General features: G+C 56.7%; 1 protein-coding gene across 1 annotated transcript in view; it reads left to right on the top strand.

The window, feature by feature from the left end:
* The first annotated feature begins 280 nt into the window (after nt 1-280).
* Nucleotides 281-17,595, top strand: part of CFAP221 (cilia and flagella associated protein 221) — a 214,888-nt gene continuing 197,573 nt past the window's right edge. Inside the window, exons 1-4 of the mRNA XM_073647564.1 lie at nt 281-375; nt 7,536-7,730; nt 8,800-8,900; nt 9,116-9,202. Of these exons, the coding sequence (XP_073503665.1) occupies nt 7,583-7,730; nt 8,800-8,900; nt 9,116-9,202 (336 nt within the window). The 5' untranslated portion in view covers nt 281-375; nt 7,536-7,582. The remainder of the gene's footprint in view (nt 376-7,535; nt 7,731-8,799; nt 8,901-9,115; nt 9,203-17,595) is intronic.

The raw sequence follows: 17,595 nt of genomic DNA, 5'->3' as shown, positions 1-17,595 counted from the left end.
CTGGTCTCTCCTCTCCTCTCTCTCTCACACACAACCTGAAAACTCTTCTTCTTCTGAAAGCCTCAGATCTGGTGTCTCATCGCGCAGAAGCTGTTCCCACCCCCCACAGATCGTGCGCCGAGGAGCGAGGCCGGGGGAGGCCGGGGGAGGCCGGGGGAGGCCGGTGTCCGTCGGAAAATACAACACGGAGTCACAAGTCCCCAAACTAATGTCAGAACGAGCGGCAGCTCCAGAGGGGCGGGGCCAGACACCGGGCGGACACACCCTCCACGCGCTCTGTGCTACAGCCCAACTTCCGGTGTCTCCATAGCAACGCGTCCTGACATCGCTACAGAAAGAGCGAGATACCCGGAGAATGTGACCGGAGCCGAGAGGGTGACTACAGCCCCCGACACACAGTCCCACCTCCCCCCGACACATGGACCCCCCCGACACACGGACCCCCCCCCCGACACACAGTCCCACCTCCCCCCGACACATGGACCCCCCCCGACACACGGACCCCCCCGACACACAGTCCCACCTCCCCCCGACACATGAACCCCCCCCGACACGCGGACCCCCCCCCCGACACACAGTCCCACCTCCCCCCGACACATGGACCCCCCCCGACACACGGACCCCCCCCGACACACAGTCCCACCTCCTCCCGACACATGGACCTCCCCAACACACAGTCCCACCTCCCCCCGACACATGGACCCCCCCCGACACACGGACCCCCCCCCCCCGACCCACAGTCCCACCTCCCCCCGACACATGGACCCCCCCCGACACACGGACCCCCCCGACACACAGTCCCACCTCCCCCCCGACACATGAGCCCCCCCCCGACACACGGACCCCCCCGACACACAGTCCCACCTCCCCCCCGACACACGGACCCCCCGACACATGGACTCCCCCGACACACGGACCCCCCCCCATACACACGGACCCCCCCCAGACACACAGTCCCCCCCGACACACAGGCCCACCCCTAGACACACAGACCCACCCCCCCGACACACGGACCCCCTCCAGACACACAGGCACACCCCCCCGACACACGGATCCCCCCCGACACACGGACCCCCCCAGACACACAATCCCACCTCCCCCCGGCACACTGATCCCCCTCCGACACACAGACCCCCCCCAGACCACACAGTCCCACCCCCCCGACACACGGACCCCCCCCCACACACATGTACCCCTCCCGGCACACGCGGACCCCCCCCAGACCACACATACCCACCCCCCACTGGCACACGGACCCCCCCCCCCCCCCCCAACACACGGAGATTTACAGCCACTGGTCTGTCGTGGTTGATATCCGCTGGGTTATGTGATGTCGGACGTCTCGCGGTGGTTGATATCCGCTGGGTTATGTGATGTCGGACGTCTCGCGGTGGTTGATATCCACTGGGTTATGTGATGTCAGACGTCTCGCGGTGGCTCCGCTGGGTTATGTGATGTCGGACGTCTCGCGGTGGTTGATATCCTCTGGGTTATGTGATGTTGGACGTCTCGCGGTGGTTGATATCCTCTGGGTTATGTGATGTTGGACGTCTCGCGGTGGTTGATATCCTCTGGGTTATGTGATGTCGGACGTCTCGCGGTGGTTGATATCCTCTGGGTTATGTGATGTCGGACGTCTCGCGGTGGTTGATATCCGCTGGGTTATGTGATGATGGACGTCTCATGGTGGTTGATATCCGCTAGGTTGTGTGATGTTGGACATCTCGCGGTGGTTGATATCCGCTGGGTTATGTGACGTCGGACGTATTGCGGTGGTTGATATACTCTGGGTTATGTGATGTCGGACGTCTTGTGGTTGATATCCGCTGGGTTATGTGATGTCGGACGTCTCGCGGTGGTTGATATCCTCTGGGGGTTATGTGATGTCGGACGTCTCGCGGTGGCGCCGCTGGGTTATGTGATGTCGGATGTCTTGTGGTGGTTGATATCCGCTGGGTTATGTGATGTCGGACGTCTCGCGGTGGCTCCGCTGGGTTATGTGATGTCGGACGTCTCGCGGTGGTTGATATCCTCTGGGTTATGTGATGTTGGACGTCTCGCGGTGGTTGATATCCTCTGGGTTATGTGATGTTGGACGTCTCGTGGTGGTTGATATCCTCTGGGTTATGTGATGTCAGACGTCTCGCGGTGGTTGATATCCGCTGGGTTATGTGATGATGGACGTCTCATGGTGGTTGATATCCGCTGGGTTATGTGATGTCAGACGTCTCGCGGTGGCTCCGCTGGGTTATGTGATGTCGGACGTCTCGCGGTGGTTGATATCCTCTGGGTTATGTGATGTTGGACGTCTCGCGGTGGTTGATATCCTCTGGGTTATGTGATGTTGGACGTCTCGCGGTGGTTGATATCCTCTGGGTTATGTGATGTCGGACGTCTCGCGGTGGTTGATATCCTCTGGGTTATGTGATGTCGGACGTCTCGCGGTGGTTGATATCCGCTGGGTTATGTGATGATGGACGTCTCATGGTGGTTGATATCCGCTAGGTTGTGTGATGTTGGACATCTCGCGGTGGTTGATATCCGCTGGGTTATGTGATGTCGGACGTATTGCGGTGGTTGATATACTCTGGGTTATGTGATGTCGGACGTCTTGTGGTGGTTGATATCCGCTGGGTTATGTGATGTCGGACGTCTCGCGGTGGTTGATATCCTCTGGGGGTTATGTGATGTCGGACGTCTCGCGGTGGCGCCGCTGGGTTATGTGATGTCGGATGTCTTGTGGTGGTTGATATCCGCTGGGTTATGTGATGTTGGACGTCTCGCGGTGGTTGATATCCTCTGGGTTATGTGATGTCGGACGTCTCGCGGTGGTTGATATCCGCTGGGTTATGTGATGTCGGACGTATTGCGGTGGTTGATATACTCTGGGTTATGTGATGTCGGACGTCTTGTGGTGGTTGATATCCGCTGGGTTATGTGATGTCGGACGTCTCGCGGTGGTTGATATCCGCTGGGGGTTATGTGATGTCGGACGTCTCGCGGTGGCGCCGCTGGGTTATGTGATGTCGGATGTCTTGTGGTTGATATCCGCTGGGTTATGTGATGTTGGACGTCTCGCGGTGGCTCCGCTGGGTTATGTGATGTCGGACGTCTCGCGGTGGTTGATATCCTCTGGGTTATGTGATGTTGGACGTCTCGCGGTGGTTTATATCCTCTGGGTTATGTGATGTCGGACGTCTCGCGGTGGTTGATATCCTCTGGGTTATGTGATGTCGGACGTCTCGCGGTGGTTGATATCCGCTGGGTTATGTGATGTTGGACGTCTCATGGTAGTTGATATCCGCTGGGTTGTGTGATGTTGGACATCTTGCGGTGGTTGATATCCGCTGGGTTATGTGATGTCGGACGTATTGCGGTGGTTGATATACTCTGGGTTATGTGATGTCGGACGTCTTGTGGTGGTTGATATCCGCCGGGTTATGTGATGTCGGACGTCTCGTGGAGGTTGATATCCGCTGGGTTATGTGATGTCGGACGTCTCGTGGAGGTTGATATCCGCTGGGTTATGTGATGTCAGATGTCTCGCGGTGGTTGATATCCTCTGGGTTATGTGATGTCGGATGTCTCGCGGTGGTTGATATCCGCTGGGTTATGTGATGTCGGACGTCTCGCGGTGGTTGATATCCTCTGGGTTATGTGATGTCGGACGTCTCGCGGTGGTTGATATCCTCTGGGTTATGTGATGTCGGACGTCTCGCGGTGGTTGATATCCTCTGGGTTATGTGATGTTGGATGTCTCGCGGTGGTTGATATCCTCTGGGTTATGTGATGTCGGACGTCTCTTGGCGGTTGATATCCTCTGGGTTATGTGATGTCGGACTTCTCGCGGTGGTTGATATCCGCGGGGTTATCTGATGTCGGACGTCTCGCGGTGGTTGATATACTCTGGGTTATGTGATGTTGGACGTCTCGCGATGGCTCCGCTGGGTTATGGGATGTCGGACGTCTCGCGGTGGTTGATATCCGCTGGGTTATGTGATGTCGGACGTCTTGCGGTGGTTGATATCCGCTGGGTTATGTGATGTCGGACGTCTTGTGGTGGTTGATATCCGCCGGGTTATGTGATGTCGGATGTCTTGCGGTGGTTGATATCCTCTGGGTTAAGTGATGTCGGACTTCTCGCGGTGGTTGATATCCGCGGGGTTATCTGATGTCGGACGTCTCGCGGTGGTTGATATACTCTGGGTTATGTGATGTTGGACGTCTCGCGATGGCTCCGCTGGGTTATGGGATGTCGGACGTCTCGCGGTGGTTGATATCCGCTGGGTTATGTGATGTTGGATGTCTCGCGGTGGTTGATATCCTCTGGGTTATGTGATGTCGGACGTCTCTTGGCGGTTGATATCCTCTGGGTTATGTGATGTCGGACTTCTCGCGGTGGTTGATATCCGCGGGGTTATCTGATGTCGGACGTCTCGCGGTGGTTGATATACTCTGGGTTATGTGATGTCGGACGTCTCGCGGTGGTTGATATCCGCTGGGTTATGTGATGTCGGACGTCTTGCGGTGGTTGATATCCGCTGGGTTATGTGATGTCGGACGTCTTGTGGTGGTTGATATCCGCCGGGTTATGTGATGTCGGATGTCTTGCGGTGGTTGATATCCGCTGGGTTATGTGATGTCGGACGTCTCGCGGTGGTTGATATCCTCTGGGTTATGTGATGTCGGACGTCTCGCGGTGGTTGATATCCGCTGGGTTATGTGATGTCGGACGTCTCGCGGTGGTTGATATCCGCTGGGTTATGTGATGATGGACGTCTCATGGTGGTTGATATCCGCTGGGTTATGTGATGTCAGACGTCTCGCGGTGGCTCCGCTGGGTTATGTGATGTCGGACGTCTCGCGGTGGTTGATATCCTCTGGGTTATGTGATGTTGGACGTCTCGCGGTGGTTGATATCCTCTGGGTTATGTGATGTTGGACGTCTCGCGGTGGTTGATATCCTCTGGGTTATGTGATGTCGGACGTCTCGCGGTGGTTGATATCCTCTGGGTTATGTGATGTCGGACGTCTCGCGGTGGTTGATATCCGCTGGGTTATGTGATGATGGACGTCTCATGGTGGTTGATATCCGCTAGGTTGTGTGATGTTGGACATCTCGCGGTGGTTGATATCCGCTGGGTTATGTGATGTCGGACGTATTGCGGTGGTTGATATACTCTGGGTTATGTGATGTCGGACGTCTTGTGGTGGTTGATATCCGCTGGGTTATGTGATGTCGGACGTCTCGCGGTGGTTGATATCCTCTGGGGGTTATGTGATGTCGGACGTCTCGCGGTGGCGCCGCTGGGTTATGTGATGTCGGATGTCTTGTGGTGGTTGATATCCGCTGGGTTATGTGATGTTGGACGTCTCGCGGTGGTTGATATCCTCTGGGTTATGTGATGTCGGACGTCTCGCGGTGGTTGATATCCGCTGGGTTATGTGATGTCGGACGTATTGCGGTGGTTGATATACTCTGGGTTATGTGATGTCGGACGTCTTGTGGTGGTTGATATCCGCTGGGTTATGTGATGTCGGACGTCTCGCGGTGGTTGATATCCGCTGGGGGTTATGTGATGTCGGACGTCTCGCGGTGGCGCCGCTGGGTTATGTGATGTCGGATGTCTTGTGGTGGTTGATATCCGCTGGGTTATGTGATGTCGGACGTCTCGCGGTGGCTCCGCTGGGTTATGTGATGTCGGACGTCTCGCGGTGGTTGATATCCTCTGGGTTATGTGATGTTGGACGTCTCGCGGTGGTTTATATCCTCTGGGTTATGTGATGTCGGACGTCTCGCGGTGGTTGATATCCTCTGGGTTATGTGATGTCGGACGTCTCGCGGTGGTTGATATCCGCTGGGTTATGTGATGTTGGACGTCTCATGGTAGTTGATATCCGCTGGGTTGTGTGATGTTGGACATCTTGCGGTGGTTGATATCCGCTGGGTTATGTGATGTCGGACGTATTGCGGTGGTTGATATACTCTGGGTTATGTGATGTCGGACGTCTTGTGGTGGTTGATATCCGCCGGGTTATGTGATGTCGGACGTCTCGTGGAGGTTGATATCCGCTGGGTTATGTGATGTCGGACGTCTCGTGGAGGTTGATATCCGCTGGGTTATGTGATGTCAGATGTCTCGCGGTGGTTGATATCCTCTGGGTTATGTGATGTCGGATGTCTCGCGGTGGTTGATATCCGCTGGGTTATGTGATGTCGGACGTCTCGCGGTGGTTGATATCCTCTGGGTTATGTGATGTCGGACGTCTCGCGGTGGTTGATATCCTCTGGGTTATGTGATGTCGGACGTCTCGCGGTGGTTGATATCCTCTGAGTTATGTGATGTTGGATGTCTCGCGGTGGTTGATATACTCTGGGTTATGTGATGTCGGACGTCTCTTGGCGGTTGATATCCTCTGGGTTATGTGATGTCGGACTTCTCGCGGTGGTTGATATCCGCGGGGTTATCTGATGTCGGACGTCTCGCGGTGGTTGATATACTCTGGGTTATGTGATGTTGGACGTCTCGCGATGGCTCCGCTGGGTTATGGGATGTCGGACGTCTCGCGGTGGTTGATATCCGCTGGGTTATGTGATGTCGGACGTCTTGCGGTGGTTGATATCCGCTGGGTTATGTGATGTCGGACGTCTTGTGGTGGTTGATATCCGCCGGGTTATGTGATGTCGGATGTCTTGCGGTGGTTGATATCCTCTGGGTTATGTGATGTCGGACTTCTCGCGGTGGTTGATATCCGCGGGGTTATCTGATGTCGGACGTCTCGCGGTGGTTGATATACTCTGGGTTATGTGATGTTGGACGTCTCGCGATGGCTCCGCTGGGTTATGGGATGTCGGACGTCTCGCGGTGGTTGATATCCGCTGGGTTATGTGATGTTGGATGTCTCGCGGTGGTTGATATCCTCTGGGTTATGTGATGTCGGACGTCTCTTGGCGGTTGATATCCTCTGGGTTATGTGATGTCGGACTTCTCGCGGTGGTTGATATCCGCGGGGTTATCTGATGTCGGACGTCTCGCGGTGGTTGATATACTCTGGGTTATGTGATGTCGGACGTCTCGCGGTGGTTGATATCCGCTGGGTTATGTGATGTCGGACGTCTTGCGGTGGTTGATATCCGCTGGGTTATGTGATGTCGGACGTCTTGTGGTGGTTGATATCCGCCGGGTTATGTGATGTCGGATGTCTTGCGGTGGTTGATATCCGCTGGGTTATGTGATGTCGGACGTCTCGCGGTGGTTGATATCCTCTGGGTTATGTGATGTCGGACGTCTCGCGGTGGTTGATATCCTCTGGGTTATGTGATGTCGGACGTCTCGCGGTGGTTGATATCCGCTGGGTTATGTGATGTCGGACGTCTCGCGGTGGTTGATATCCGCTGGGTTATGTGATGTTGGACGTCTCGCGGTGGTTGATATCCGCTGGTTATGTGATGTCGGACGTCTCGCGGTGGTTGATATCCGCCGGGTTATTATAATGTTATAATCGCTTTGTGTATGTTTCTTTGATTTCTTTAGGTCTCTCCGTCTCCTGTGCTCATCATTCTGACATCATCTCTGACATCATGGCGGTCGCTCCACGAGCCAAGTTCAATTTTCACAAAGGGGATTGGAGTCTGATGAATCCCTCCTCATCGTCCTCATCCGTCTATCTGGACAGCCTGATGGAAAATCCCTCGAACCGAGCAGTTCCCAACCACCTCCTGGAGTCCAGTAAGGGCCCAGCTGCGGTGACCCCATTAACCTCCTCTTTGCGATCCTCACCCATAACGTTACTACACATAGCGCCTGCCCAGCAGTGGAGCTGTATGTATAAAGCCGCCTCTTCATTCTCAGCATTGTGGATCTCAGCCTGTATCCAGCACCCATGCTTTATACTGCAGCTCTGCTCCAATAGGGCCTTGCTGTAGTTAGGGTCACTGTTATCTAAACTTCCCTTCTCACCTCAGTCAGCTCTCAGCTCTCTCCATCCGGACCCTGAGCCCCGATCCCACAGCACCCCCATCCGGACCTTGAGCCCCGATCCCACAGCACCCCCATCCGGACCTTGAGCCCCGATCCCACAGCACCCCCATCCGGATCTTGAGCCCCGATCCCACAGCACCCCTATCCGGATCCTGAGCCCCGATCCCACCGCCACCCCATTCGGACCCTGAGCCCCGATCCCACCGCCACCCCATCCGGACCCTGAGCCCCAATCCCACAGCACCCCCATCCGGATCCTGAGTCCCAATCCCACAGCACCCCCATCCAGACCCTGAGCCCCACTCCCATAGCACCCCCATCCGGACCCTGAGCCCCAATCCCACAGCACCCCCATCCGGACCTTGAGCCCCGATCCCACGGCACCCCTATCCGGATCCTGAGCCCCAATCCCACAGCACCTCCATCCGGACCCTGAGCCCCAATCCCACAGTACCCCTCCGGATCCTGAGCCCCCATCCCACCGCACCCCGATCCCACAACACCCCCATCCAGATCCTGAGCCCCGATCCCACAGCACCCCCATCCAGATCCTGAGCCCCGATCCCTCAGCACCCCCATCCGAACCCTGAGCCCCTATCCCACAGCACCCCCATCCGGACCCTGAGCCCCAATCCCACCGCACCCCCATCTGGATCCTGAGCCGCGATCCCACCGCACCCCCATCTGGATCCTGAGCCCCGATCCCACAGCACCTCCACCCGGGCCCCGATCCCACAGCACCCCCATCCGGACCCTCCCTGCCCTCCAGTTTTACATTGTCATCTTCTTGCCGAGTTTGGTTGTTTCTGTTTTGCAGGAGTTTACATGACGCTCGGCAGTAATGTCTTGTTTGCGGCAGAACCTGCAGTTCTCCATTTTGGGGGGTTTGAGATCGGGAGGACCCTCCATCAGGTCCTGGTGAGTTTGGGCCGGTGTGTGGAGCTTTTCTCACTCACTGCTCCTGTGTTTCTGGGGGACATCACTTGTAACTTGTGTCTTTTTATTCCTTATTCTGGCACTTTGCCACATGACGCACTGATTCATGCAGTGTCTTCAGTGTCGTGTCTGCTGGTGCTTGTAGTTCTGCTGGTGCCGCTGCTAAAATAATCCATCTGCAATGTTTTCTTACACAGAAACTGGTGAATAAATCTGCGGACGTCTCCAATGTGCACATCATTCCACCCCAGAGCAAGCACTTCACTATCAGCTACAAGAAAGCAGTGAGTACAGTCTGTACGATGGGGAGAGGGACGTGTGCGGCGGGGCGGGCAGAGGGACGTGTGTGGCAGGGCGGGCAGAGGGACGTGTGCGGCGGGGCGAGGAGAGGGACGTGTTCGGCGGGGCGAGGAGAGGGATGTGTGCGACGGGGCAAGGAGAGGGATGTGTGCGGCGGGGAGAGGAGAGGGATGTGTGGGGCGAGGAGAGGGACGTGTTCGGCGGGGCGAGGAGAGGGATGTGTGCGGCGGGGCAGGGAGAGGGATGTGTGCGGCGGGGCAGGGAGAGGGATGTGTGCGGCGGGGCAGGGTGAGGGATGTGTGGCGGGGAGAGGAGAGGGATGTGTGGCGGGGAGAGGAGAGGGATGTGTGCGGCGAGGAAAGGAGAGGGATGTGTGCGGCGGAGCAGGGAGAGGAATGTGTGCGGCGGGGAGAGGAGAGGGATGTGTGCGGCGCGGAAAAGAGAGGGATGTGTGCGGCGGGGCAGGGAGAGGGATGTGTGCGGCGGGGAGAGGAGAGGGATGTGTGCGGCGCGGAAAAGAGAGGGATGTGTGCGGCGGGGCAGGGAGAGGGATGTGTGCGGCGGGGAGAGGAGAGGCATGTGTGGCGGGGAGAGGAGAGGCATGTGTGGCGGGGAGAGGAGAGGGATGTGTGGCTGGGAGAGGAGAGGGATGTGTGCGGCGGGGAGAGGAGAGGGATGTGTGCGTCGGGGCAGGGAGAGGGATGTGTGCGGCGGGAGAGGAGAGGGATGTGTGCGGCGCGGAAAAGAGAGGGATGTGTGCGGCGGGGAGAGGATAGGGATGTGTGCGGCGGGGCAGGGAGAGGGATGTGTGCGGCGGGGCAGGGGGAGGGATGTGTGGCGGGGAGAGGAGAGGCATGTGTGGCGGGGAGAGGAGAGGGATGTGTGCGGCGGGGCAGGGAGAGGGATGTGTGCGGCGGGGCAGGGAGAGGGATGTGTGCGGCGGGGCAGGGAGAGGGATGTGTGCGGCGGGGCAGGGAGAGGGATGTGTGCGGCGGGGCAGGGAGAGGGATGTGTGCGGCGGGGCAGGGAGAGGGATGTGTGCGGCGGGGAGAGGAGAGGGATGTGTGCGGTGGGGAGAGGAGAGGGATGTGTGCGGCGGGGAGAGGAGAGGGATGTGTGCGGCGGGGAGAGGAGAGGGATGTGTGCGGCGGGGAGAGGAGAGGGATGTGTGCGGTGGGGAGAGGAGAGGGATGTGTGCGGCGGGGAGAGGAGAGGGATGTGTGCGGCGGGGAGAGGAGAGGGATGTGTGCGGCTGGGCAGGGAGAGGGATGTGTGCGGCTGGGCAGGGAGAGGGATGTGTGCGGTGGGGAGAGGAGAGGGATGTGTGCGGTGGGGAGAGGAGAGGGATGTGTGCGGCGGGGCAGGGAGAGGGATGTGTGTGGCGGGGCAGGGAGAGGGATGTGTGCGGCGGGGAGAGGAGAGGGATGTGTGCGGCGGGGAGAGGAGAGGGATGTGTGCGGCGGGGAGAGGAGAGGGATGTGTGCGGCGGGGAGAGGAGAGGGATGTGTGCGGTGGGGCAGGGGGAGGGATGTGTGCGGCGGGGAGAGGAGAGGGATGTGTGCGGTGGGGAGAGGAGAGGGATGTGTGCGGTGGGGCAGGGGGAGGGATGTGTGCGGCGGGGAGAGGAGAGGGATGTGTGCGGCGGGGAGAGGAGAGGGATGTGTGCGGCGGGGAGAGGAGAGGGATGTGTGCGGCGGGGAGAGGAGAGGGATGTGTGCGGCGGGGAGAGGAGAGGGTTGTGTGCGGCGGGGAGAGGAGATGGATGTGTGCGGCGGGGAGAGGAGAGCGATGTGTGTGGCGGGGAGAGGAGAGGGATGTGTGCGGCGGGGCAGGGAGAGGGATGTGTGCGGCGGGGAGAGGAGAGGGATGTGTGCGGCGAGGAGAGGGATGTGTGCGGCGGGGAGAGGAGAGGGATGTGTGCGGCGGGGAGAGGAGAGGGATGTGTGCGGCGGGGAGAGGAGAGGGATGTGTGCGGCGGGGAGAGAAGAGGGATGTGTGCGGCGGGGAGAGAAGAGGGATGTGTGCGGTGGGGCAGGGAGAGGGATGTGTGCGGTGGGGCAGGGAGAGGGATGTGTACGGCGGGGAGAGGAGAGGGATGTGTGCGGCGGGGAGAGGAGAGGGATGTGTGCGGCGGGGAGAGGAGAGGGATGTGTGCGGCGGGGCAGGGAGAGGGATGTGTGCGGCGAGGAGAGGAGAGGGATGTGTGCGGCGGGGAGAGGAGAGGGATGTGTGCGGCGGGGAGAGGAGAGGGATGTGTGCGGCGGGGAGAGGAGAGGGATGTGTGCGGCGGGGCAGGGAGAGGGATGTGTGTGGCGGGGAGAGGAGAGGGATGTGTGCGGCGGGGAGAGGAGAGGGATGTGTGCGGCGGGGAGAGGAGAGGGATGTGTGCGGTGGGGAGAGGAGAGGGATGTGTGCGGTGGGGCAGGGGGAGGGATGTGTGCGGCGGGGAGAGGAGAGGGATGTGTGCGGCGGGGAGAGGAGAGGGATGTGTGCGGCGGGGAGAGGAGAGGGATGTGTGCGGCGGGGAGAGGAGAGGGTTGTGTGCGGCGAGGAGAGGAGAGGGTTGTGTGCGGCGGGGAGAGGAGAGGGATGTGTGCGGCGGGGCAGGGAGAGGGATGGGTGCCCCGGGGTGGGGGGACTTGTCCCTCCTGCCATGTGTGCACTGGTGCAAGGAGTGTGAGCTGCGACTAATCTTTGTTTGGATGATTCTCGATTCTTAGTCATTACTCTTGTATGTACCCTATAGATGGGGGCCCCCCACAGTCTGCTCTGTGCCCTATAGGTGGGGGCCCCCCACAGTCTGCTCTGTGCCCTATAGGTGGGGGCCCCCCACAGTCTGCCCTGTGCCCTATAGATGGGGCCCCCCCGCAGTCTGCCCTGTGACCTATAGATGGGGCCCCCACAGTCTGCCCTGTGACCTATAGATGGGGCCCCCACAGTCTGCTCTGTGACCTATAGATGGGGCCCCCACAGTCTGCCCTGTGCCCTATAGATGGGGCCCCCACAGTCTGCCCTGTGCCCTATAGATGGGGCCCCCACAGTCTGCCCTGTGCCCTATAGATGGGGCCCCCCCACAGTCTGCCCTGTGCCCTATAGATGAGGCCCCCCACAGTCTACCCTGTGCCCTATAGATGGGGCCCCCCACAGTCTACCCTGTGCCCTATAGATGAGGCCCCCCACAGTCTGCCCTGTGCCCTATAGATGGGGCCCCCACAGTCTGCCCTGTGCCCTATAGATGGGGCCCCCACAGTCTGCCCTGTGCCCTATAGATGGGGCCCCCACAGTCTGCCCTGTGCCCTATAGATGGGGCTCCCCCACAGTCTGCCCTGTGCCCTATAGATCGGGCCCCCACAGTCTGCCCTGTGACCTATAGATGGGGCCCCCACAGTCTGCTCTGTGACCTATAGATGGGGCCCCCACAGTCTGCCCTGTGCCCTATAGATGGGGCCCCCACAGTCTGCCCTGTGCCCTATAGATGGGGCCCCCACAGTCTGCCCTGTGACCTATAGATGGGGCCCCCACAGTCTGCTCTGTGACCTATAGATGGGGCTCCCCCACAGTCTGCCCTGTGCCCTATAGATGGGGCCCCCACAGTCTGCCCTGTGCCCTATAGATGGGGCCCCCACAGTCTGCTCTGTGCCCTATAGATGGGGCTCCCCCACAGTCTGCCCTGTGCCCTATAGATGGGGCTCCCACAGTCTGCCCTGTGCCCTATAGATGGGGCCCCCCCACAGTCTGTATTCAGTGCAGACTGAGGTTTTGGGGGGACTGTGGCCAGGACTAATGGGAGGAAGGAAAAATGCAAAAGATCGAGCAGGCGGCCATAAATTCAGGACGGCTTATACACTGCACTATGCACACAATAAAGGAGACACCATGGGTATATAGTGCACATGATAGACTGAAGGCACCGCATTATATATATATATATATGTTACCGGTAGCACATAGAGGTACACAGGAACACTGTCTCTTTAAATCTTCTGCTAAGTTTATTAAGAGCACTGCATAAACTACAGCAATGTTAGCAAAAATAAACACGGCCTTCCCGGCCTAACAGGAAAAACAGAACATAACCATAACGTATGGCACAGTCCTTGTTGCTACGGGTAACTGCCCGCTTCAAGAAAAAACAACAGAAGGTTTAGCTTTCCTTAAGATGCACAGCACAGCTCCAGAGCTTGTGCCTCCAGGCCCACCTCACAACAAATGTTCTGAAAGGCTGGGATTTTATCCTCTGAGTTCCTGCCTTTCTACAGGTGTTTAATCACCCTAGTACTAAGATGGCTGATTAACCCACTCGTGTGCTGGAACCTTTTTCCTATGTATAATTACTGCAGCTAACAATCTCCGTGCTACATATCTGCCCTCCAGTACTTTGCCAGGGACTTCGTCACATATCTCCCCCCTCTCCTCGAAGCCGTAGGTTTTGACACCTTCAGTCACCAAACATGGAAGTCTAAACTGTGCATCTGCGTTCCCGTGCAGCTTCCCAGGCTTGTGTTCACATGACAGATGAAGTCCTGTAGCCCTGAGTTTCAACTCTTAGAACGCCATCTCTGCCATTTGGCCATCACAGTCTTCGTGCCCTTAAGAAGGTTGGTCAGTTGTGCAGGTATCATGGCGAAATTCGGGATACTCGGCTGATAGTATCCCACCATTCCCAGAAATGCCAGAACCTGTTCCTTGGAGATCGGTTTCGGCCAATTTTGGACTGCCTCCACCTTATTCACTTGCGTCTTTACTTTGTTTCTTCCAGCGATGTAGCCCAGGTATTTTCCCTTCTTTTTCCCGATGGTGCACTTCTATGGTAAACCCCGCTTTCCTCAGCGCATCCAGCACGGCCTGGACTTTCTGCAGATGACTTCCCAAATCCGGGCTGAATATCACAATATCATCAAGATAAGATGCGGTGTACTTTTTGTGAGGGGCTACGGTCCGGTCCATGGCCCTCCAGAATGAGCTGGGGCTCATTGCTGCCCGAATGGGCTTCTGGTATTCTGGAAGCCATCGTCAGGTGGAGAAGAGGTCGTCTTCTCCTTTATATTTTGAGAGAGAAGGAGTTGGCAGTAACCTTTCGTTAGGTCCAGGGCGGTGACGTATCTGGCCGACCTTAGCTTCTCTACAAGATCATCAATGCGGGGCATCGGATACGCATCACATTTCGACGTCACATTTAGAGTCTTGTGGTTGTTGCAGAAATGTGGCTCTCCCTCAGGCATCCGCACATGTGTTTCCATCAGGATTTCATGTTCAACCACCTCCGTATGTCCCGGCAACTCCGAGAACAGGTCCCGGTTCTGCTGAACTAGTTTTCGGCACTGTTGTTTCTGGGCCGGTGACAGTGTCTCTGCCACTGTGACATCCTCAGTGTCCCCTGCTAGCTTGTCCAGCCAGCATGGAGGTTCAACAGGATCCCTCTCTTGCGCTGCCTTGATGGATATCGGCACAAGGGGATTTTGGAAGGGAGAGGTGATGGCGGTTAACTGGCAGGTGGGACAAGACTTGCAATATCTTAGGATTATAAGATGACATCTGGGCCAATAGAACCTCTGCATGACCTGCTGTTGAGTTTTGTCCACCCTCAGATGGTCACCCATGACATGTGAATGGGCCCTGTCCAACACCCTTTGTCTATAAGGAGCTGGTACTAATAATTGCTCCACTATCTCCCCCCTCACCTTAGTAACTCGGTACAATAAATCCCCACTCAACACAAAATAGGGAAACCTGGTGTCAGCCCCGACTCCTGTGCTATCCCTTTTATGACGGTTATCTTATTGAATACCTGTTTTAGAGATAGGTCCCTATGTTGGGTGAACCCAAAATTTTCTCTGGTCACCCCTTTCTCAGGAATGTCTGCCTCAGGGGATCCTATCTTCTCATCTTTTCCCTTTACACAGAAGGGAAACTCGTCAGACTCTGAGGTTGGTGTGACACTTTTTAGGGCCAACTCTTTTCTTACCCAAGTAATCCAGGTCTCCGCCCCTACCCCACAAGTCCCAAAACAACACAAAGTCCCGGCCTATGATCATTGGGTGATAGAAATCCAGGACCACGCTGACCTCATGGGACTCAATACCTCGGGCCGTTTCAATGACCACCAGATAGTCTTTAGCGTCCCCATGAATGCAGCGGACGCCCTCCCTCTTCCTGGGGATCAATTGGAGAGGGAGCGTGTCACTCATGAGGGTAAGCAAACGTCCTCAGTCTAGTAGTCCAGTCATTTGCAGGCCATTCACTTTGACAGGACTAGTTTGGGGCCCGTTGCCGGGTGGACAGTCCACACTGCAAGCTGGATAAGAAGGAACACCAGCGTCCCATTCTACAGTCCATTTGCTCAGTGGTCAGGGGACAATGGCCAGCTATATAACCTGGGCCGTGACATCTCCAGCAAACTACATCCCCCGATGAGGGACTTGGCATGACCTCCGCCGCCCCCTTGGACACCTCACCTCCTTTTTAACCTCCGGCCCCCAGTATGTGGGTTGCCTCCCCACTGACCCATTGACCCCCTGATACCTTTCGACCAGTCCGACCAAGTCATCAGCGTTCCAGGGATCTCACTGGGCAACCCAGGTCTACATCGGGCTCGGAAGGGAGTTCACAAACCAATCCATTACAACTGGCTCCACCATCTGCGCTGGGGTAGAGGACTCCGGCTGCAACCACTTTTGGATGAGGTGCAGCAAATCAAACATTTGGGAGTGAGGGGGTTTGTCACGGTGATACGCACAGGGGTGGACCCCATTGTGTCCTGACAGACATTGTCACCCCCAAGAGCTCCAAAATTTCTGTTTTCAGTTTCTCATATTCTTTGGCGTCCTGTAAGGCCAAATATCATAGTAGGCCTTTTGTGGCTCCCCCGTTAAGTATGACGCCAGGACTTTCGCCCACTACATTGGTGGGAGTTTCTCTCTATCGGCGACCCTTTCAAAAACTGTTAAAAAGGCCTCTAGATCAGCACTCGGGGTCATCTTCTGCAAGGCTCTCCTCACCGCCTTCCGGACAGAGAAATCATCACCTGACGCTGGAGTCGGAACCGCTACCGTGCCACGAATCGCCTCTGTGAGCAACTCAAACTGCTGCTGCTGCTGTCGACTCTGCTTCTGGTACTGTTGGAGCTGCTGCTTTTGCATATGCAGCTTGCTTGTCTCCTGTTGTGCCAGCTGTTGCTGCTGCAGCTGCTCCTGATGCTTCTGCAGCTGTTGCTGCTGCTGCTCCCGGTGCTGCTGGTGCTGGCTATGGACCAGGTGCTTGATCAGCTTCTCCATATTGTCTGAGCGCTGTTTCATGCTCACTGCCGCCTTCACCCAAGACATGCAGTTTGTCCTCGGCCCACACTTGCTTCCTGGGGATCTTGCCCGCACTTCTAACACCAACTGTGGTAGATCGACTCACTCAGCTGCACATAGAGGTAGACACAGGAACACTGTCTCTTTAAATCTTCTGCTGCGTTTATTAAGAGCACTGCATAAACTACAGCAATGTTAGTAAAAACAAACACGGCCTTCCCGGCCTAACAGGAAAACTAAAACATAACCATAACGTATGGCACAGTCCTGGTTGCTATTGGTAGCCGCCCACTTCAGGAACAAGCAATCCCAGGTTTGTCTTTCCTTCATATGACCAAAGCAGCTCAGAGCTTTCACCTCCAGGCCCACCTCACACCAAATGCTCTGAAAGGCTGTGAATGTATCCTCTGACCGCCCCCCTCTCTACAGGTGTTTAATCACCCTAGAACTAAGACGGCTGATTAACCCACTCGTGTGCTGGATCCTTTTTCCTATGTACAGTATAATTTCTGCAGCTATTAATCTCAGTGCTACATATCTCCCCTCCAGTACTTTGCTAGTGCCTTTGTCACTATATATATTATATATACAGTATGAGCAGCATCTGAATGCACAAATACATATATGCAAAAGTGTCCCGGGAAGAACCCGTTAGCAGAGCTGCCACGACACATGCACATAAAGCAGGGTCCTGAATGCACACAGTCATGTGACAAGATTGAGCGCCTGTGTATATACGATATACAGCACAGTATAAGGACATGAAGATCCGGCTTGTGCAGAGACCAAAATGACCCATACATGGAAAAGCAAACGTGCATCTGCAGAAGCCTCCAACAAGGATCTCGGCAGTAAAGCTGCCAACGAGACTGCAAACCGAAAAACCCCAAGCAGCCGGTGTCTCCAAGGTGGTCTCCCATCATTAGGATCTGTCATCATTTATGTAGGAGGGAGGAGCTAGAAGCATTGCTCCTCCCCTCCTGCTGGTGTATGGCTTCTCCCCCTTCTGGTGTATGGCTCCTCACCCATCCTTGCAGTGTATGGCTCCTCACTCCTCCTTGCGGTGTACGGCTCCACACTCC

This window comes from Phyllobates terribilis, unplaced genomic scaffold, assembly GCF_046119375.1.
Source record: "Phyllobates terribilis strain yellow unplaced genomic scaffold, ASM4611937v1 Scaffold_9__5_contigs__length_417890890, whole genome shotgun sequence".
In the NCBI taxonomy this organism is placed as follows: domain Eukaryota; kingdom Metazoa; phylum Chordata; class Amphibia; order Anura; family Dendrobatidae; genus Phyllobates; species Phyllobates terribilis.
Note: the sequence above shows the minus strand (reverse complement) of the source record. Positions and strands in the feature narration are given on the sequence as shown.